The following is a 14,139-nucleotide window of genomic DNA, read 5'->3' as shown; positions in this document are numbered from 1 at the left end:
AGCAACAGCTTTATTTTTGAAAATGTCCTGTTCTGACAAGCTAGTCTAGATGATTTCTGCTAAAAAAAACCTTTGCATTGGCCTTGCTTCAACATTGGAATGGACAAACTGGTGACTCCACCTTGTGCAGGAAGCGCTCTGCAACAAATGAGCCCAGCCTCCTCTTTCTCTTTCTCTGCACTCAAGCCCCACCCCAGCTCAAGCTTCTCAGTAAACTGTTCTGATATGTACGGCTAGCTAGCAAGGAACAGCTTGCAGCAATGCTACAGTGCACTATATCGTTCCCAAAAAGACACAAGAGTAGAATACTGAAGTAAACAATTTGAAACATGGCTGCAGGATAGAAACAGAAGTCAGGAGGACGAAGTTGACAAATGCTACAAGTTGAAGACATGCTTTCATGCTTGTGACAATGGACCCAGAACTGTTAAAATCATTGGCTCTTAGTGTTCCTCGTAGAGACAAGAAAAGATACTGGTGAACCCTACCATCAACCCAGCAAACGCTATAGAAACTGGTTGTGAAAAAACTGAACAGCCATAGCTAATTATCATGCAGCTACAGCTTTATTATCATTTCTGTACATTCAAAAATTGTACTTGTACTTTATACCCTCAAGCTTATAATTCCCTGGGAAACTATGAGATTATGGCTCATAATTCCCTGCTAAACACACACAAGTGGGATCTAAATAATAGTTAGACACTGTTTAGGAAGTTTCTACATGATTTAGAAGCCCAAAGGGCTGGTTGTAGTATCCCGAACGCAGTGAGGGTTCTACTAGCCCTGAGGACTTCTAAATCATGTGGAAACTTCCTAAACAGTGTCTAAGCATTTTAGATCATAGCAACCATGAGTATTTAGCCAATCAGATTTGAATGTTCTTATCTAATCTTTGCTACATGATTTTCTAAGTGAAGTACATGATTTTCTATTGAAGTACATGATTTTCTATTGAAGTACATGATTTTCTAAATTGGATAGAACATTTCCTCTAACCAATCAGATTGCAGTATTTATGACAAACATGATCTAATAATTCTTGTTTGCAATTTAATTTTTGGTGGGATAATAATAATAATCACTAGCTAGCCTAGCCACCTTAACAAGGCCTTTAGTGCGGCCTAGGATATAAAAAATTATAATTATTATTGCATATAATTATTATGTATTATAGGCTAATCACTAGTACTATAATTATATTTAATAGCTAGTTCATCTCTGCCGGCCTTTAATTATATAACTGTTACTTGCATGCAACACAACTACATAATAATAATAATGGTTGACATTAAATTAATGAAAAAACCACAGCATAATTGATGACAACATGTGCGATATAATTACTATACAGCAATCTATGTACATGCATGTGTATATGCACACAGTACAGTAAGCATAATTATGATTATGCATGTCATGGTTTTTAACGGTCTCTGCTAATTAAAAAGTTTAGTGACGTGTTTATGTTAACATGGTGAAGGAAGCGGGCGGGGCAGTGATCTTCCTGCTGACCTCGGCACAGTACTTGTCGGGGATGCCAGCTGCTCTCAACTCTGCCAGCTTGCGCTGCTTGATCTCGTCCAATTTCTTGCGTCTGCAGGGATGGAGTATGATGAGGAGCCATAAAAATAATTATTCGATCATAGCAAATTAATGGCTCCGAACTTATTCACTAGAAACAATTAACATGTACATGTATGCACGCCTGCATGTGTTATATTATCTCATGTACCGTATTACTAGAATGTTTTGCGAGCATCAAACATTTGCAAACTTTGCGATGGTTGATCAATTCGCAACAATAAAATCCGCAAACCTAACTAGTTAGCTAAAATACACATGATCCTTGCCAGTTACATGTAGATCGCAAAGGGTCAAATTTTCTGCTGATTTGGTTTATTCACATAAGGTTTTCACCTGTCAAATATTCTAGTAATACGATAATAGCCTCTGGGGCCAGCCAGGGAAGCACCACAATTATGTATGTACTATATCCCCATACATGTACGTATACAGCAGCAACTAAGTAAAAATGATCGTACCTGTCCTTTGCCTCCTGGTCCAGTTTATTACCCTCCTCAAAGAATCCCCTCCGAGCACCAATCCTCTCCTCCTCTTTCTTCCTCACTTGTTTGCGAATCTCCTCTGCGTGTGCGTGACGACGCTGGGCATCGGTAGCCTGCTTGCTCTTGTCCGTATTCACCAGCTCCTGTTGCACCCTGGGGGGTACGTGTGTGTGTGTGTATGTGTGTGTGTGTGTGTGTGTGTGGGGGGGGGGGGGTTGATTTGTGTGTGTGCAGTATAGAACAGTATAGAACAGATATACATTATTAACACTGCCAGTATAACTTACAGTATAAATTATTGCAAAAAAGGCAAATATCCATTGAACAGAGCATGCATGTACGTGTATATATATATAGAGCACTTGTAAATACAGTAATTATTGCAAGCCTCAACTACTAATGACCAGAGGAGATCCGACATGAGTACACCTCGATTAGGCTAAAATTGCTGTATATACAGAGCTAACACAACTTCAGCCCGTATATAGTCACATGCAACAATGCCTTTTAATGTTGAATTTTGCACGTGACCAAGCCTAGCTAATCGAGGTACTTGTGTCGTGCCTCCTCCGACTACAGTATAAGGTGCCGATGGAGTCAAACATTAACATCCACCGATCCCTAGTCGGCATAGTTTATGGTTAGGACTACGACGGTATCTGATCGTCTTCGAATCCCTAACTTTCGTTCTTGTACATGTGTGCACAGTTACCCTATGTTACACAGATAGCAGTAAGCAGTTCCATAAATAATAATACATGTGCTGTACACAACAGAACATCCATTCTATCAAGGCACTCATTTAATAGCTTACTGGAGGACTCTCTCAAACTCTGTCCTGTCCCTCTGAGCCTGCATTGCCAGTAAATGCTCCTTGTTCTGGATCTGTCTATTTCGAGAATCAATCAACATGTGCTCAGTGTCAGCCCTGCAACAAAACAAAAGAGATGCAATGACTTGATCCGATAATACTGTAGACTGTACTGTTTGTGTATCGTCACCATGAATATATAAGCAGGCCACCCTCTACAGCCGTAATTATTGCCAAAGCAGCATGAAGAGTGACCGCTATAACAATTATTAAGGTTTCACTGTACATTTTTAATAATTAGATGCTACTCACTTCTTCCTAGCCTCCTCCTGTTCTTTCTTTCGCCACATTCTCTCAAACTCCTCGTGGCGACGCTTGGCCCTCAGAGCATCCTAGAGTAAGGAGAGAAGCTTGCATATAATTATACACAACAGTACAGAGTCTAATTGAAATAATCATACGTACATGTACCTAGCATTTGTAGCACAATGACTTTCACATGTACATGTGTGCACACCATGAACACTATGCTAGTATATCCATACACGTAATGAATCCTGTCTGTGTGATCACCCTATACCGTATAGCAGATTATTTTCGAGGCAAATTTTCGCAGATTCAAACTAAACACTTTGCTGATGAGGATAGGGTTCAATGACCACACCTCGTACAATACTCAAATTTCAAGGTTTGAGGTCAATCCGCGAAACCGCGAAAATTTAGTGCCTCGAAAACAACCAGCTATTATTATTATTAATAATGTAGATTACTAAAGCCGGGTAATAGGCCTCAAAGACTGCCAGTGTGACCACGTACTATAGAGGCATTGCATTCACACACACGCACACACACACACACACACACGCACGCACGCACACACACACACACACACACACACACACACACGCACGCACGCACGCACGCACGCACACACACACACACACCTTCTCAGCCTGCTTGTCATTTGCCCTCTCCTGCTGAGCCCTGAGCCGAGCAATCTCTTTCTCCTTTTCTGCCTTTGCTGCCTCCTGTTCAGCTTGTTGCTCTTCCTCGCGTTGTTGCTTCTCTTTGATATACTCCATCACACGAATGTCCTCCATTTTCAACTGTTCCCTCTGCTCCAGCTTCTGGCGCTGGATCTCCTGTTAGTAAACCATCACGATAATTATAATACAATTGTATACATTTACAGGGTGTGTAAAATTATATCGTGTAATAATACTTAATTTAGCATTTTAACGGTGTACAAGCGTGTGTGTGTTGGAGTAGAGTAGTTACAGTGTAGGTACAGAACATAAATTTCAAACGGCTTTTCTAAACTGTCACCTTCTCTGTTTGTACTGAATTCTGAATCTGGTGTATCAGTATTACCAAGAGTATTTGATAGAGAAGAGAGTATTGAACGTAGGCATACTGTGTATCAGATGTATGCGGAGAGTAACGTGACTTCCTGTATCTGTCACAAGCTTGGAATTTGCACACTGACCAATCCAAGTGTGGGTGATGTAATCTATCAAGAAAGTAGATTACATCACCCACGCTTGGATCGGTCAGTGTGCAAATTCCAAGCTTGTGACAGATACAGGAAGTCACGTTACTCTCCGCATACATCTGATGTACAGTATGCCTACGTTCGATACTCTCTCTCTATCATATACTCTTGGTATTACGCACCTCATTGCACAAGGCTACATCCTCCATGAGGCTTGCTTGAGCCTCCCTCTTCTTCACCAGATTGTCCATGTCCTCTTGTTGCAGTCTCTCCAGATAATGCAGCATGCTCTGAGTCTCCTGGTCTTTCTTTTCTGCCTCCAATAGCCGCCGCTGCTCACGATCCTCTATCTGCTCCCGGATCATCCCAGCACCTCTGTAACGAAACGAATAACTTTTGAAACAAAAAATTCCCAAGCTATTTGGATTGAGTTGTACACACATGTACATAAACGGAATGGGAACTTTTATTTGAGGCCTACTGTACATGTAGCAAATTATTAATTTTGTTTACATGTATTCAGTCTAATAATTATGACTATGACTCTTGAAACTATATAGGTAATTCCATAAACCATTCTATCTAAAAACAGTCTAATGCAATATCCCTCCCCCCCTAACCCACACACCTGCGCCTCTGCTGAGCCTTGCTATTCTGTTTTTGTTCGTAATCTCGCAGAGATTTGATTCGATCAATCTCCATCATATCATCCAGTCTCAACTCCTCATCCTTCATGGCTCTCTCCATCTCCTTTTTCTCTCTCAGCTGTGCATCACGGATGGCATGACACTTAGCGTTTAGAATGAGCTCGTTCAGTTTCTTTACTTCGTCGTCTTGCTCCTCCATCATGTACTTGGCTTTAGCCAGTAGCTCTGATCCCATCTCCTGATTCTCCTATAGATAAAAGAAGAGCAATGAAAGCTTGTTTGTGAAGCTACTTATTTTATAGAACCACAAAATTGAAAATCAAAGCGCTATTAATTATAACACGAGTTGTTAACGTGATAAATGCAAAATTACGTAACCATGGTACCAAGTACAAATTAAATCCAGTTTTTGTTCACCTGATCTAGATCTGAGGGTTTTTCATTCTTCTTTCGAGTCATTTCAAGATGTTGCATCTCCTGTTTGCGTAACTGGACCGCCTCCAGTTTGGTGTTCTTGTCCTCCTTTGCTGCCGCTGCTCGTTTCTTCTTCTCGGCCTCACTGAGTACATTTGAGCGAGTCCGAATCTTTGAAAATTCATCTCTGTCCAGAATCACGGTGAAGCCAGAGGGGTCTGGCGTGCCGGGGACCCTATACAGAACATAGTGTGTTAGGAATAACACATGTACATGTACTGGGCTAATTGTAACCGTGGCAATTAAATCATCCACTTTTGACTGTGTGTGATCGAGCGTCTATTCACTAGATACTGGTTTTAGAGACATCAAAGTATTACCGTATAGCTGGTTAATTTCAAGGCACGAGGTTTTCGAGGATTGACCCAGAAACATGAAAATCCGTATTACTGTCATTTGAACCGGCTATAAAATTATATCCTCAAAATAAAATCCTCAAAAATGTTTTGTTTGGGCAATCAGCAAAAATTTAGTGCTATACGGTATGTAAATTGCATTTATTTCAGAGTACTAGTATTATTAATGCTATAGTTTTAAATGTAAAGTAACTGGCATTTGATGCTCACTCGTTTTTTTTTACATATCGCAAATCTAAGAATTGTTTCCGTACACTGTTAACTCACTTGATCTTCCTGATGAGGTCCTTGGAGATGACTTGAATCACCTCTGGATCATTGCTGACCCTTTGCCCTCGAGTCTTCACCCCGTCAGACGTGGAGACAGAGGGAGTAGAGGAACTCCCCCACGAACGATTACCCGTCATCTGTGACAGTCGAGCAGGTGGCCCAAACAGAGTCTCATCCTGTGGTACAAATACTGACTTAAAATATCACTGAAATAATATAAGTGTCACTTAGAATTCCCCCCATATAATTACACACACACAATTCAACAATGATCACAAAACGTATTTTAGAGCAATTTTGATTTTTACAACCAAGGCCGGCCGGCCAGAGTAGCTAGCTATAGCCAGCTTACCACGGCCGATTTTCTCTTAAACTTCTGTTTCTTGTACTTGGAGCGTGCAGACTTCACAGAGCAGTCCAGAGAAGTGGTACTTGTAGGCTGTAGACAAACAAAAAGATCACCATTGATCTATAAATCTGTTTAACAGCTAGCTGTAGCGAAGTCTCTGGGCTATAGTAAATAAGTACGTGTATTCAAATATCTCACCATCATAGCCATGGATAGTCTTGTGCAAGTGTATGATACGTGGAGAGAGAAACAATGCACAACTTCTTGTATTTTTAGCTGGCTACAAGGTTGTCATGGGAACAAATTGCCTAAGAATGCATGCTGTGGGCAAATAAACAAACAGTCACGCCCACTTCTAGGACTAGGTGTTTCCCCTCAATTAACCTTATAATGAGCCACGCCCTCTTCAAGGTTTTCCCCCAAGATTAAAAAGTGATCTACAGAACTAGAATGGTTGTTTTCCACACGGACAAGCTCGGTCTCTCCGTGACCTTTGGTGTCTACGTCCTGATGTTTTATGCAGACTATGCCATAGTGTATCAAGTCATCGAGTACGGAAAACATGAGAGGTGGGACCCTGTTTCCAAATAATGCACACCACACTGATACTTTTCCTCCTCTCTTTTATTGCAGTTCTACAAGCCGCACAATGCAAATGCTACTAACTCATGTACTGTTGATAATGTGCATCTTTTGTCACCTAAGAGCAATGCTGTCAGATCCAGGTACGTATGTACGGAAAGTGTTTTTTGCAAAAACACACCCCCATACATTTTTTGCATATTCTGCAGGTTATGTTCCATTGCCGAGGACGAAAATAGATTTTTCGTCAGATTTAGAGATGGTTACCACGACCATAGTCAATGGCAAAAAGAAAGTGGTAAAGACAACGTACGCCATTACAATTTAATTGTTTGTGTCCCATAGCAACCCCCAGCGATTGATGCTTGGACTCCGTGCAGTAAATGTGAGACGTATAGACCACCGCGATCACATCACTGTCGGTAGGTGTATCTGTTCGTACTAGGGTGCTAATGTACGAACACGTACATGTAGTATTACTTAGTACTGTATTGGAGGGCTGGTGTTCTTGCTTGGTTAACTAGTAGAGTCATGTAGTTGGAAGTGCACCTCTCTATAATAATTATGTCAACGTGATTGTGGTGTGATATTGACTGTAAAAAGTGGCCAGTTTTTTCCAGAATTATCAAGTGGGTGGCTTTCACACAAAATTGCTTTATTTAGCTGCCTTAACATGTGGTCAACTAGGTCTAAACTAGTGTGGTTATTTTGTTTAGAGGTGGTTAGTACGGACCACAACCGTGTTCTGTAGGAAGTGGTGGCTAACTGGCTTTCACACAATATTGCTTTATTTAGCTGCCTCAACATGTGCATGGTCAACTACAATGTCTAGGGCGGTTATTTTGTTTAGGGGTGGTTAGTACCGACCACAACCACCGCCATTAGTGTGTGCGCATCCAGATAAAGAATTATTCGTGGGTACATGTATATTCGTGTTGTGTAGGAAGTGTCGCCGCTGTGTTCGACGGATGGATCATCACTGTCCTTGGATAAATAACTGTGTGGGAGAGAAAAACTTCAAATACTTCTTCTCATTTGTCGTTTATATTGGTGAGTAGATATTACTATCTAGTTTACTGAGATGATTGTCTAGATTACTGAGTTTTACTGAGGATATACTGACATATACAGCAATATACACACTCTATGGATTTATCCTGGTCATCAATGATTGGAGAGTGCATTATGGGGACGATAAGCAGACACCCGCTGATAAGTGAGTTGTGCTCGTTGCAAGTACACTTAAGGATTTGGATTTGGATTTGCATTCATTGTGTTCTTATCCCCATTATACCGATTACAATGTGTTTCGTACCCCCCACACAGAGTATTACAATGTGTGTTCCTACCCCCCCCCACACAGAGTATTACAATGTGTTTCATACTCCCCCCACAGAGTATTACAATGTGTTTCATACCCCCCCCACACAGAGTATTACAATGTGTTTCATACCCCCCCCACAGAGTATTACAATGTGTTTCATACCCCCCACACACAAGAGTATTACAATGTGTTTCATACCCCCCACAGAGTATTACAATGTGTTTCATACCCCCCCACAGAGTATTACAATGTGTTTCATACCCCCCACACACAAGAGTATTACAATGTGTTTCATGCCCCCCACACACAGAGTATTACAATGTGTTTCGTACCTCCCACACAGAGTGATGACACTAGTGCTGTTCTTCGAGTGTGCGATTTTCGGAATGTTTGTACTAGCAGTCGGATCAGGACAGGTGAGTCTATCTTCATTCAGCTTGCATACACGATGAGAATAATATGGGAATAACATGGAACCCAGGAAGCTAGTACTGAAGTCAATCGTTATAATAATTATCGTATTACTAGAATGTTTTGCAAGTGAACAACTTTGCGAATGAGCCAATCAAAAAATTTAAGACTCTGCTACACACTATCTAACTTTTGCATAATGGCAAGGATCTGTCATAAAATCTGTCATAAAAGTACCTGCAATAATACATGTATGTGTTTTTGCAAAGCGATAAACCCACTCAAAATTCACATAATTTTTTGTGTTTGAGCTCACTAAACTTTCCAGTAATACGTCCAGTAATAACTATTGTAGTCCCACTGGCCCTGTACTATGTACATGTACCTGTCTCCTCCCCCACAGGTCATAGCTATCTTGTGTGATCGTAATGCCGTGGAGATACGTCGCTATGGTCACCCGAAGAGGTTTCCCACCACCCCGAGAATGGTGCTTATTCAAGGAATGTGTGGAAGAGGTGTGTCTCGATACCTATACAAATGTAGTGTGTGTGTCTGTTCTCTAATTAAATGGTAAATGTACAGTAATATTGTAGAGACGAGACACCCCTCTGCGAGTACAACTGTGTGAAGTGTTTCAGTACTTTATAAGTGAAACCTTTTTTTAGGCACTTATCTACAGTTGTTGTTTGAACCCAATACATACAATGTTATGCCTGCAGGCCGGTACACAAAGCACTATCTACCAGAGTTTATTTTAGTGCGGGTCGGCCCGCTTGCAGCAAGCAAATTTGTGCACCTGTCATGCCATCAATCAATCAACCCCTTTTAATATTTAGAACCCACGTTTCACCTATTAGATTTTGTGCAAAATCCCCTGCATTTGTAGTTTTACTATGTTCCATTCCCGTTCTCAGGTTCCAAACTCCTGTGGCTGGTTCCGTGTGTGGCTCCGAGGATACCCGACCCAATTCCACCATCCAAGTATGCATCAGCACTCAACGCTTCAGTTCATAATGTCTAACTCTGATAATATTAACTTCTATAGAACTTTGTTTTTTGATCCTCTCGTTTATATATACAATTTATTTACACGCCCTTTTGGGTGTGTTTTATAATAATTTTTATGTTACTTAATATAATTATTATTGTGTGCAGCTGCTTGTTATAATTACGTATGTGCGTATTGCATGCGCATGTACCTATAATTATAATTATCAAAACTGCATTAATTTTGAGTTCTCTTCTAAATAATAGTTAGACACTGTTTAGGAAATTTCTACATGATTTAGAAGCCCAAAGGCTAGTAGAACCCTCACTACGTTCGGAATACTACAACCAGCCCTTCTAAATCATGTGGAAACTTCCTAAACAGTGTCTAAGCATTTTAGATCATAGCAACCATGAGTATTTAGCCAATCAGATTTGAATGTTCTTATCTAATCTTTGCTACATGATCTTCTATTACTATCTATTGTGAAAGTTGGATAGAACACTTCCTTCAGCCAATCAAATTGCAGTATTTATGGCAAACATGATCTAATTATAATCATTGTAGAGTTCATGAACTTTTGATTGTACGTACAATATAATATGATCGCATACATTATACTATATACCGTATAGCGGGTATATTTCGAGAGTATAAATTTTCTCGGATGTGCCTTTAGAAAGGTTTTCGCGGATTTAATTTTCGTGGAATAGCGCCTTTTTTGCAGCATGCATGCATGAAATATTAAATTCGCGGTTATAAATGTTCGCGGTTCATGCTTAATCCGCGAAAACCACAAACATTTATACCCTCGAAATATACCCTCTATACGTTACATAACATTAGTTACGCATGCATGCACATGCAATTATGATGGTACATTAATTTGTATTTCAATAACTAAATTATTATTAAGCATTATAAAAATTATATAATAGTGTGACTGTGACATATAAATATGTACAGTCGTAAGCGTGTAAATTAAAATTAAATTAAGCACATGCATACACACACACACACAACACTAATGCCTAGATTTGTCTTTGACCTGTGTCTTGCTGTTACCCACTAGGGTGACAAAGGTCGGGTCACGCCATCGCTCGAGGGCGTACTCTGCCAGTCGATACTCGAGTCCATTGAAAATTTGAAACACGATTTCGGCATCATCTTCTTGACAATCTTCCAATAGCATATCGACGAAACGTCTTGTCGGAGTGAGTGCACCGTTGTACAGATGTTGAAGAAACAGCGATCGATCGAGACACATGAAAACCATAGAGTTGTAGAGTGTGTGAAAACCAGACGGTGGGTGCAAGCCGATCTCAAGATGCGCTAAAAGATAGGCCTCCAAAAGCTCGTGAAAAATCTGCTCTTTGGGCGAAGGGGAACGGCAGATGATCATCTGCAGTGGGTGGCTGTCGACGCTGAAGCCGAGTGCAGACCAAATCGTGAGTAGCAGATTACACGACTGTCTCTGTAACTCAGCGTAGTACTTTAAGTTTGTGTTGTACACCACGTTCTTGGCTCTCAGAGGTAAGTCCTTGGCCATCGTAGCGAGCATTCGTTCTCTAACCTGAGCTCCGTCTGCACTGACATCATCCAAGATGTCGTCGTCAGAATCGAGAAACCAGAGCATCTCCTGAGGGTCCTTACCATTGTGTATGGAGAGTGATTGACTGAGGCTGGGTTGCTTTCTGCCCAGAGTTGAAGAGATTTTGTGAAATATTCCAGTAGACGTGCCCATAGTTTTGGACGCTGGTTTTTTCTTAGAGCTGTTTTTATCGCGACTGCTTCCAGGGCTGGCCGAGCCTGCTTGTTGTGTCTCGGTGACTTGCAGTGAGAGAGCACGCATATCGATACGTGTGTACTTGCTTTGGTTGATGACGGCATTGAAACAGAGTGTTTCGTACGTTTCGTCAGGGTTGGGGGAGTGGTTGAGCAACAGCTCTGAATCAGGGGCCACGAGCTTTTGATTGGATTGAACCAGAAGCTGCTTCACAAACGACTTCATGAAGGAGATTTTGAGATAAGCAAGCTTGACGCCGTCTTCATTTTTGTACACTTTCCCTTGAAATGTTGGTGACATCGTAAGTGGTAGTTGCCGAACGATAAACTGCCTCGCTTCAAGATGGATGTTAGCAAAACTGGAGGCAATTAAAAACTCGGCAAACAATTTGTGATCGCTGAAACTCATCGGCGTCCGACAGACGTGCTCAATCATTGACATTGCCATGCCCGGATTTGATAGTCCCACGATGACAAGATGGAGCAGATCTTCCATCATTTCCGGGTTCTTGCACTGCTTAAATAGAGTCAGAAAGCCGGCTGCATCCAGTGAACAATTGTAGATGACGCTCGAGTTGACGTCAATAACGGGTATACTGTAATCACCAGAGAGAGAGAAGCTGACCGCACTGGTGAGAGACACAGAACTTTGAGCCACATCGTCAATCCTGCACACACATAATTATGTACATCAGTACTTAATGAAGCAGGTGAAAAATTAATTATAAGGGCCGCTACAGGTTACTGGTACCTTGATAACACAAAGCCATACATACATGTATACTGACACCCCCCCCTACAACATACACAACGAAAATATATGTACAATGCACAGTAATGAAAACAAGTGACAAATTCCTTAGCAAATGAGTCACCCCCAAACGATAAAGTTATATTGTTGGTTGTATGTATACGTATATAATTATAAGGGCCCCTATACATACTGGTACCTTGGCAACACAGAGTCATAAATAGTTAAAGTTGTACTGACACCCCCCCCCCCCACCCTACAATAACGCTCACTTGTCATTCACGCCCTCAGGCTGTTTGGGGAGGAAGAGGGAGTGGTCTGGTCCGAACGTGAGATGATGACATGGATCCACCCTCGGGCCAACGTTGAGCAGGTGAAGCATGAACCCGGGAATGTAGGCAACCACAAACGATCCAATCAGCATGAAGTGTACATATAGGCTCTGGTCAGCCGGCACAGACATAGGGACTTGGCCGTACATCACATGACTGTTGTGAAATAGAAAAACGGAGTAGTCGATTTTGCAAGCCGTAGAAGATTCGGTACTTGTCGATTGTGGATCGGGGCTCCACCCAGTACAGTGTTGCAAGCAGGCGCACCAAAAGCCATCGCGACGATGCAAAATTTGCAAATTAATTTCTCGAACTGGTAGAGTGAGTGAGAAGGGTGACTGGTAGAATGTTGTAGACCTGGTGTACAGAGACACGTTGTAGGGCAGTGGCAGAGGGACGATGAAAACAAGATGGTGGGATTCATTCAAAAATCTGGTGCAATTGAGCATGAGTGTGTTTTGACCTCCGATCACTGCTTGTTCACGAGTGGTCGCAGTTTCGAACCTTGCGTGATACAGGTACTGGGTGTTGGGGTCCCATTGGTACCAGATGAAATTCTTGAGTATCGTTTGTTTGTCCGGTTGCGTTGCCATGACGGCACCGTCTCGAGTGGCTTGCATCTTGATCTTGTACAGACCAACAAAGACGGTCGGGACAACGACTAGTAGCAGCGAAACTTGTTGACTACGCGTGGATTTACTTGACAAATTTCCCTCTGGATATATGAATTGAATCTTTCGAAAATCACTCCCGGTGAGATTTAGAGTGAAAACTCGATTCTGGGGCTTTATCTCGACAATGAAACTATCGTATAAAATTGTTTCTTCTTGCTCTGTTGTTTCGACTGTGTACACTAGTAGTGTACGGTCTGCATTGATAGTGGCTGATACGATATTAGCCATCGTATCGTGCTGAAAGACGGTGAGAAAAGAGGACATGTTTTTCTGATATAGCCCGATATTCGTCGTCCTATCTCCAACATTGTTTTTCTGGTCCCACGCAAAGAGGATGCTGCCGTCTCGCTCTTGACCAATCAGACGAGCCGACTCAGCGGACGTCTTGGAGAGATGGTCTCTGGCGAACTTCTTGAAGTCGAATACTTCTGTGAACGTCAGTAGAGGCTCAGGGGACATGACTGTACTTGCAGCCATTATTCTATGGGCTGAGGGGAGGGGCAGAATGATAAATTGGGAGTGAGTCTAACATCAATTTCATGCATGCATATGCGCATGTATCTTTATCTATATCTATTTTGAACTATGCTCTTACCTATAGAGGTGTGTGTTGTGTGTGTGCTGTGATCACAGTGACAAGTACAGAGCCGGCCAGTAGAAGCTAGGTAGTGTAGTATTTGTACAGTAATTAAGTCACATGATTAATTGACGGCTTGTACTTGTGGTTTTATAAGTCGCCCTCAAAACATAGATCAAAGCATTATCGTAAACAATATCTTGTACATTAAAACAAGCTCTTGTATACTGTAAGTTGACTGCTGCAT

The 14,139-nt window shown here is 41.6% G+C and overlaps 4 protein-coding genes across 5 annotated transcripts in view; 1 reads left to right on the top strand and 3 right to left on the bottom strand.

Moving 5' to 3' along the window:
- LOC135352059 (uncharacterized) overlaps positions 1-14,139 on the bottom strand; it is a gene marked incomplete in the record, with an annotated part of 851,949 nt that overhangs the window by 778,778 nt on the left and 59,032 nt on the right.
- Positions 1,282-6,774, bottom strand: LOC135352106 (cilia- and flagella-associated protein 45-like). Its single transcript, XM_064551275.1, has 11 exons — positions 6,667-6,774; positions 6,472-6,558; positions 6,117-6,295; positions 5,437-5,668; positions 5,001-5,266; positions 4,555-4,747; positions 3,825-4,022; positions 3,193-3,272; positions 2,884-2,997; positions 2,046-2,222; positions 1,282-1,597 (listed from the first exon to the last, which is right to left on the bottom strand). Exons 1-11 carry the CDS (start codon positions 6,676-6,678, stop codon positions 1,465-1,467), a joined length of 1,671 nt encoding a protein of 556 aa, XP_064407345.1. The 5' UTR covers positions 6,679-6,774; the 3' UTR covers positions 1,282-1,464.
- Positions 6,867-9,943, top strand: LOC135352126 (palmitoyltransferase ZDHHC3-like). 2 transcript variants are annotated; one of them, XM_064551304.1, is made up of 9 exons: positions 6,867-7,037; positions 7,102-7,193; positions 7,260-7,345; positions 7,396-7,472; positions 7,994-8,100; positions 8,182-8,266; positions 8,718-8,790; positions 9,189-9,300; positions 9,700-9,943. In XM_064551304.1, the coding sequence occupies exons 1-9, from the start codon at positions 6,919-6,921 to the stop codon at positions 9,804-9,806; spliced, it is 858 nt and encodes a 285-aa protein (XP_064407374.1). In that variant the 5' UTR covers positions 6,867-6,918; the 3' UTR covers positions 9,807-9,943. The 2 variants fall into 2 exon arrangements, with proteins under 2 accessions (XP_064407374.1, XP_064407373.1); XM_064551303.1 differs by having other exon boundaries at positions 7,260-7,348.
- LOC135352067 (gamma-secretase-activating protein-like) lies at positions 10,659-14,048 on the bottom strand. The gene is made up of 3 exons (XM_064551178.1): positions 13,911-14,048; positions 12,582-13,803; positions 10,659-12,226 (listed from the first exon to the last, which is right to left on the bottom strand). Exons 2-3 carry the CDS (start codon positions 13,790-13,792, stop codon positions 10,798-10,800), a joined length of 2,640 nt encoding a protein of 879 aa, XP_064407248.1. The 5' UTR covers positions 13,793-13,803; positions 13,911-14,048; the 3' UTR covers positions 10,659-10,797.

Source organism: Halichondria panicea, chromosome 1, assembly GCF_963675165.1.
Source record: "Halichondria panicea chromosome 1, odHalPani1.1, whole genome shotgun sequence".
NCBI classification, from domain to species: Eukaryota; Metazoa; Porifera; class Demospongiae; order Suberitida; family Halichondriidae; genus Halichondria; species Halichondria panicea.
This window is presented reverse-complemented; position numbering and strand designations above follow the sequence as displayed.

What these genes read in the sequence shown, in the direction of transcription:
- LOC135352106 (XM_064551275.1), bottom strand. An exon ending in TTAAGAGAAAATCGGCCGTG is followed by an intron (nt 6,296 to 6,471) that starts GTAAGCTGGCTA and finishes TTTGTACCACAG; the next exon opens with GATGAGACTCTGTTTGGGCC. An exon ending in AAGGCTCAGCAGAGGCGCAG is followed by an intron (nt 4,748 to 5,000) that starts GTGTGTGGGTTA and finishes GTTTCGTTACAG; the next exon opens with AGGTGCTGGGATGATCCGGG.
- LOC135352126 (XM_064551303.1), top strand. Translation starts at nt 6,919, where the DNA reads ATGGTTGTTTTCCACACGGACAAGCTCGGTCTCTCCGTGACCTTTGGT. An exon ending in TCAATGGCAAAAAGAAAGTG is followed by an intron (nt 7,349 to 7,395) that starts GTAAAGACAACG and finishes TGTGTCCCATAG; the next exon opens with CAACCCCCAGCGATTGATGC. An exon ending in CTCATTTGTCGTTTATATTG is followed by an intron (nt 8,101 to 8,181) that starts GTGAGTAGATAT and finishes TGACATATACAG; the next exon opens with CAATATACACACTCTATGGA.
- LOC135352067 (XM_064551178.1), bottom strand. Translation starts at nt 13,792, where the DNA reads ATGGCTGCAAGTACAGTCATGTCCCCTGAGCCTCTACTGACGTTCACA. An exon ending in CCTGAGGGCGTGAATGACAA is followed by an intron (nt 12,227 to 12,581) that starts GTGAGCGTTATT and finishes ATGTGTGTGCAG; the next exon opens with GATTGACGATGTGGCTCAAA.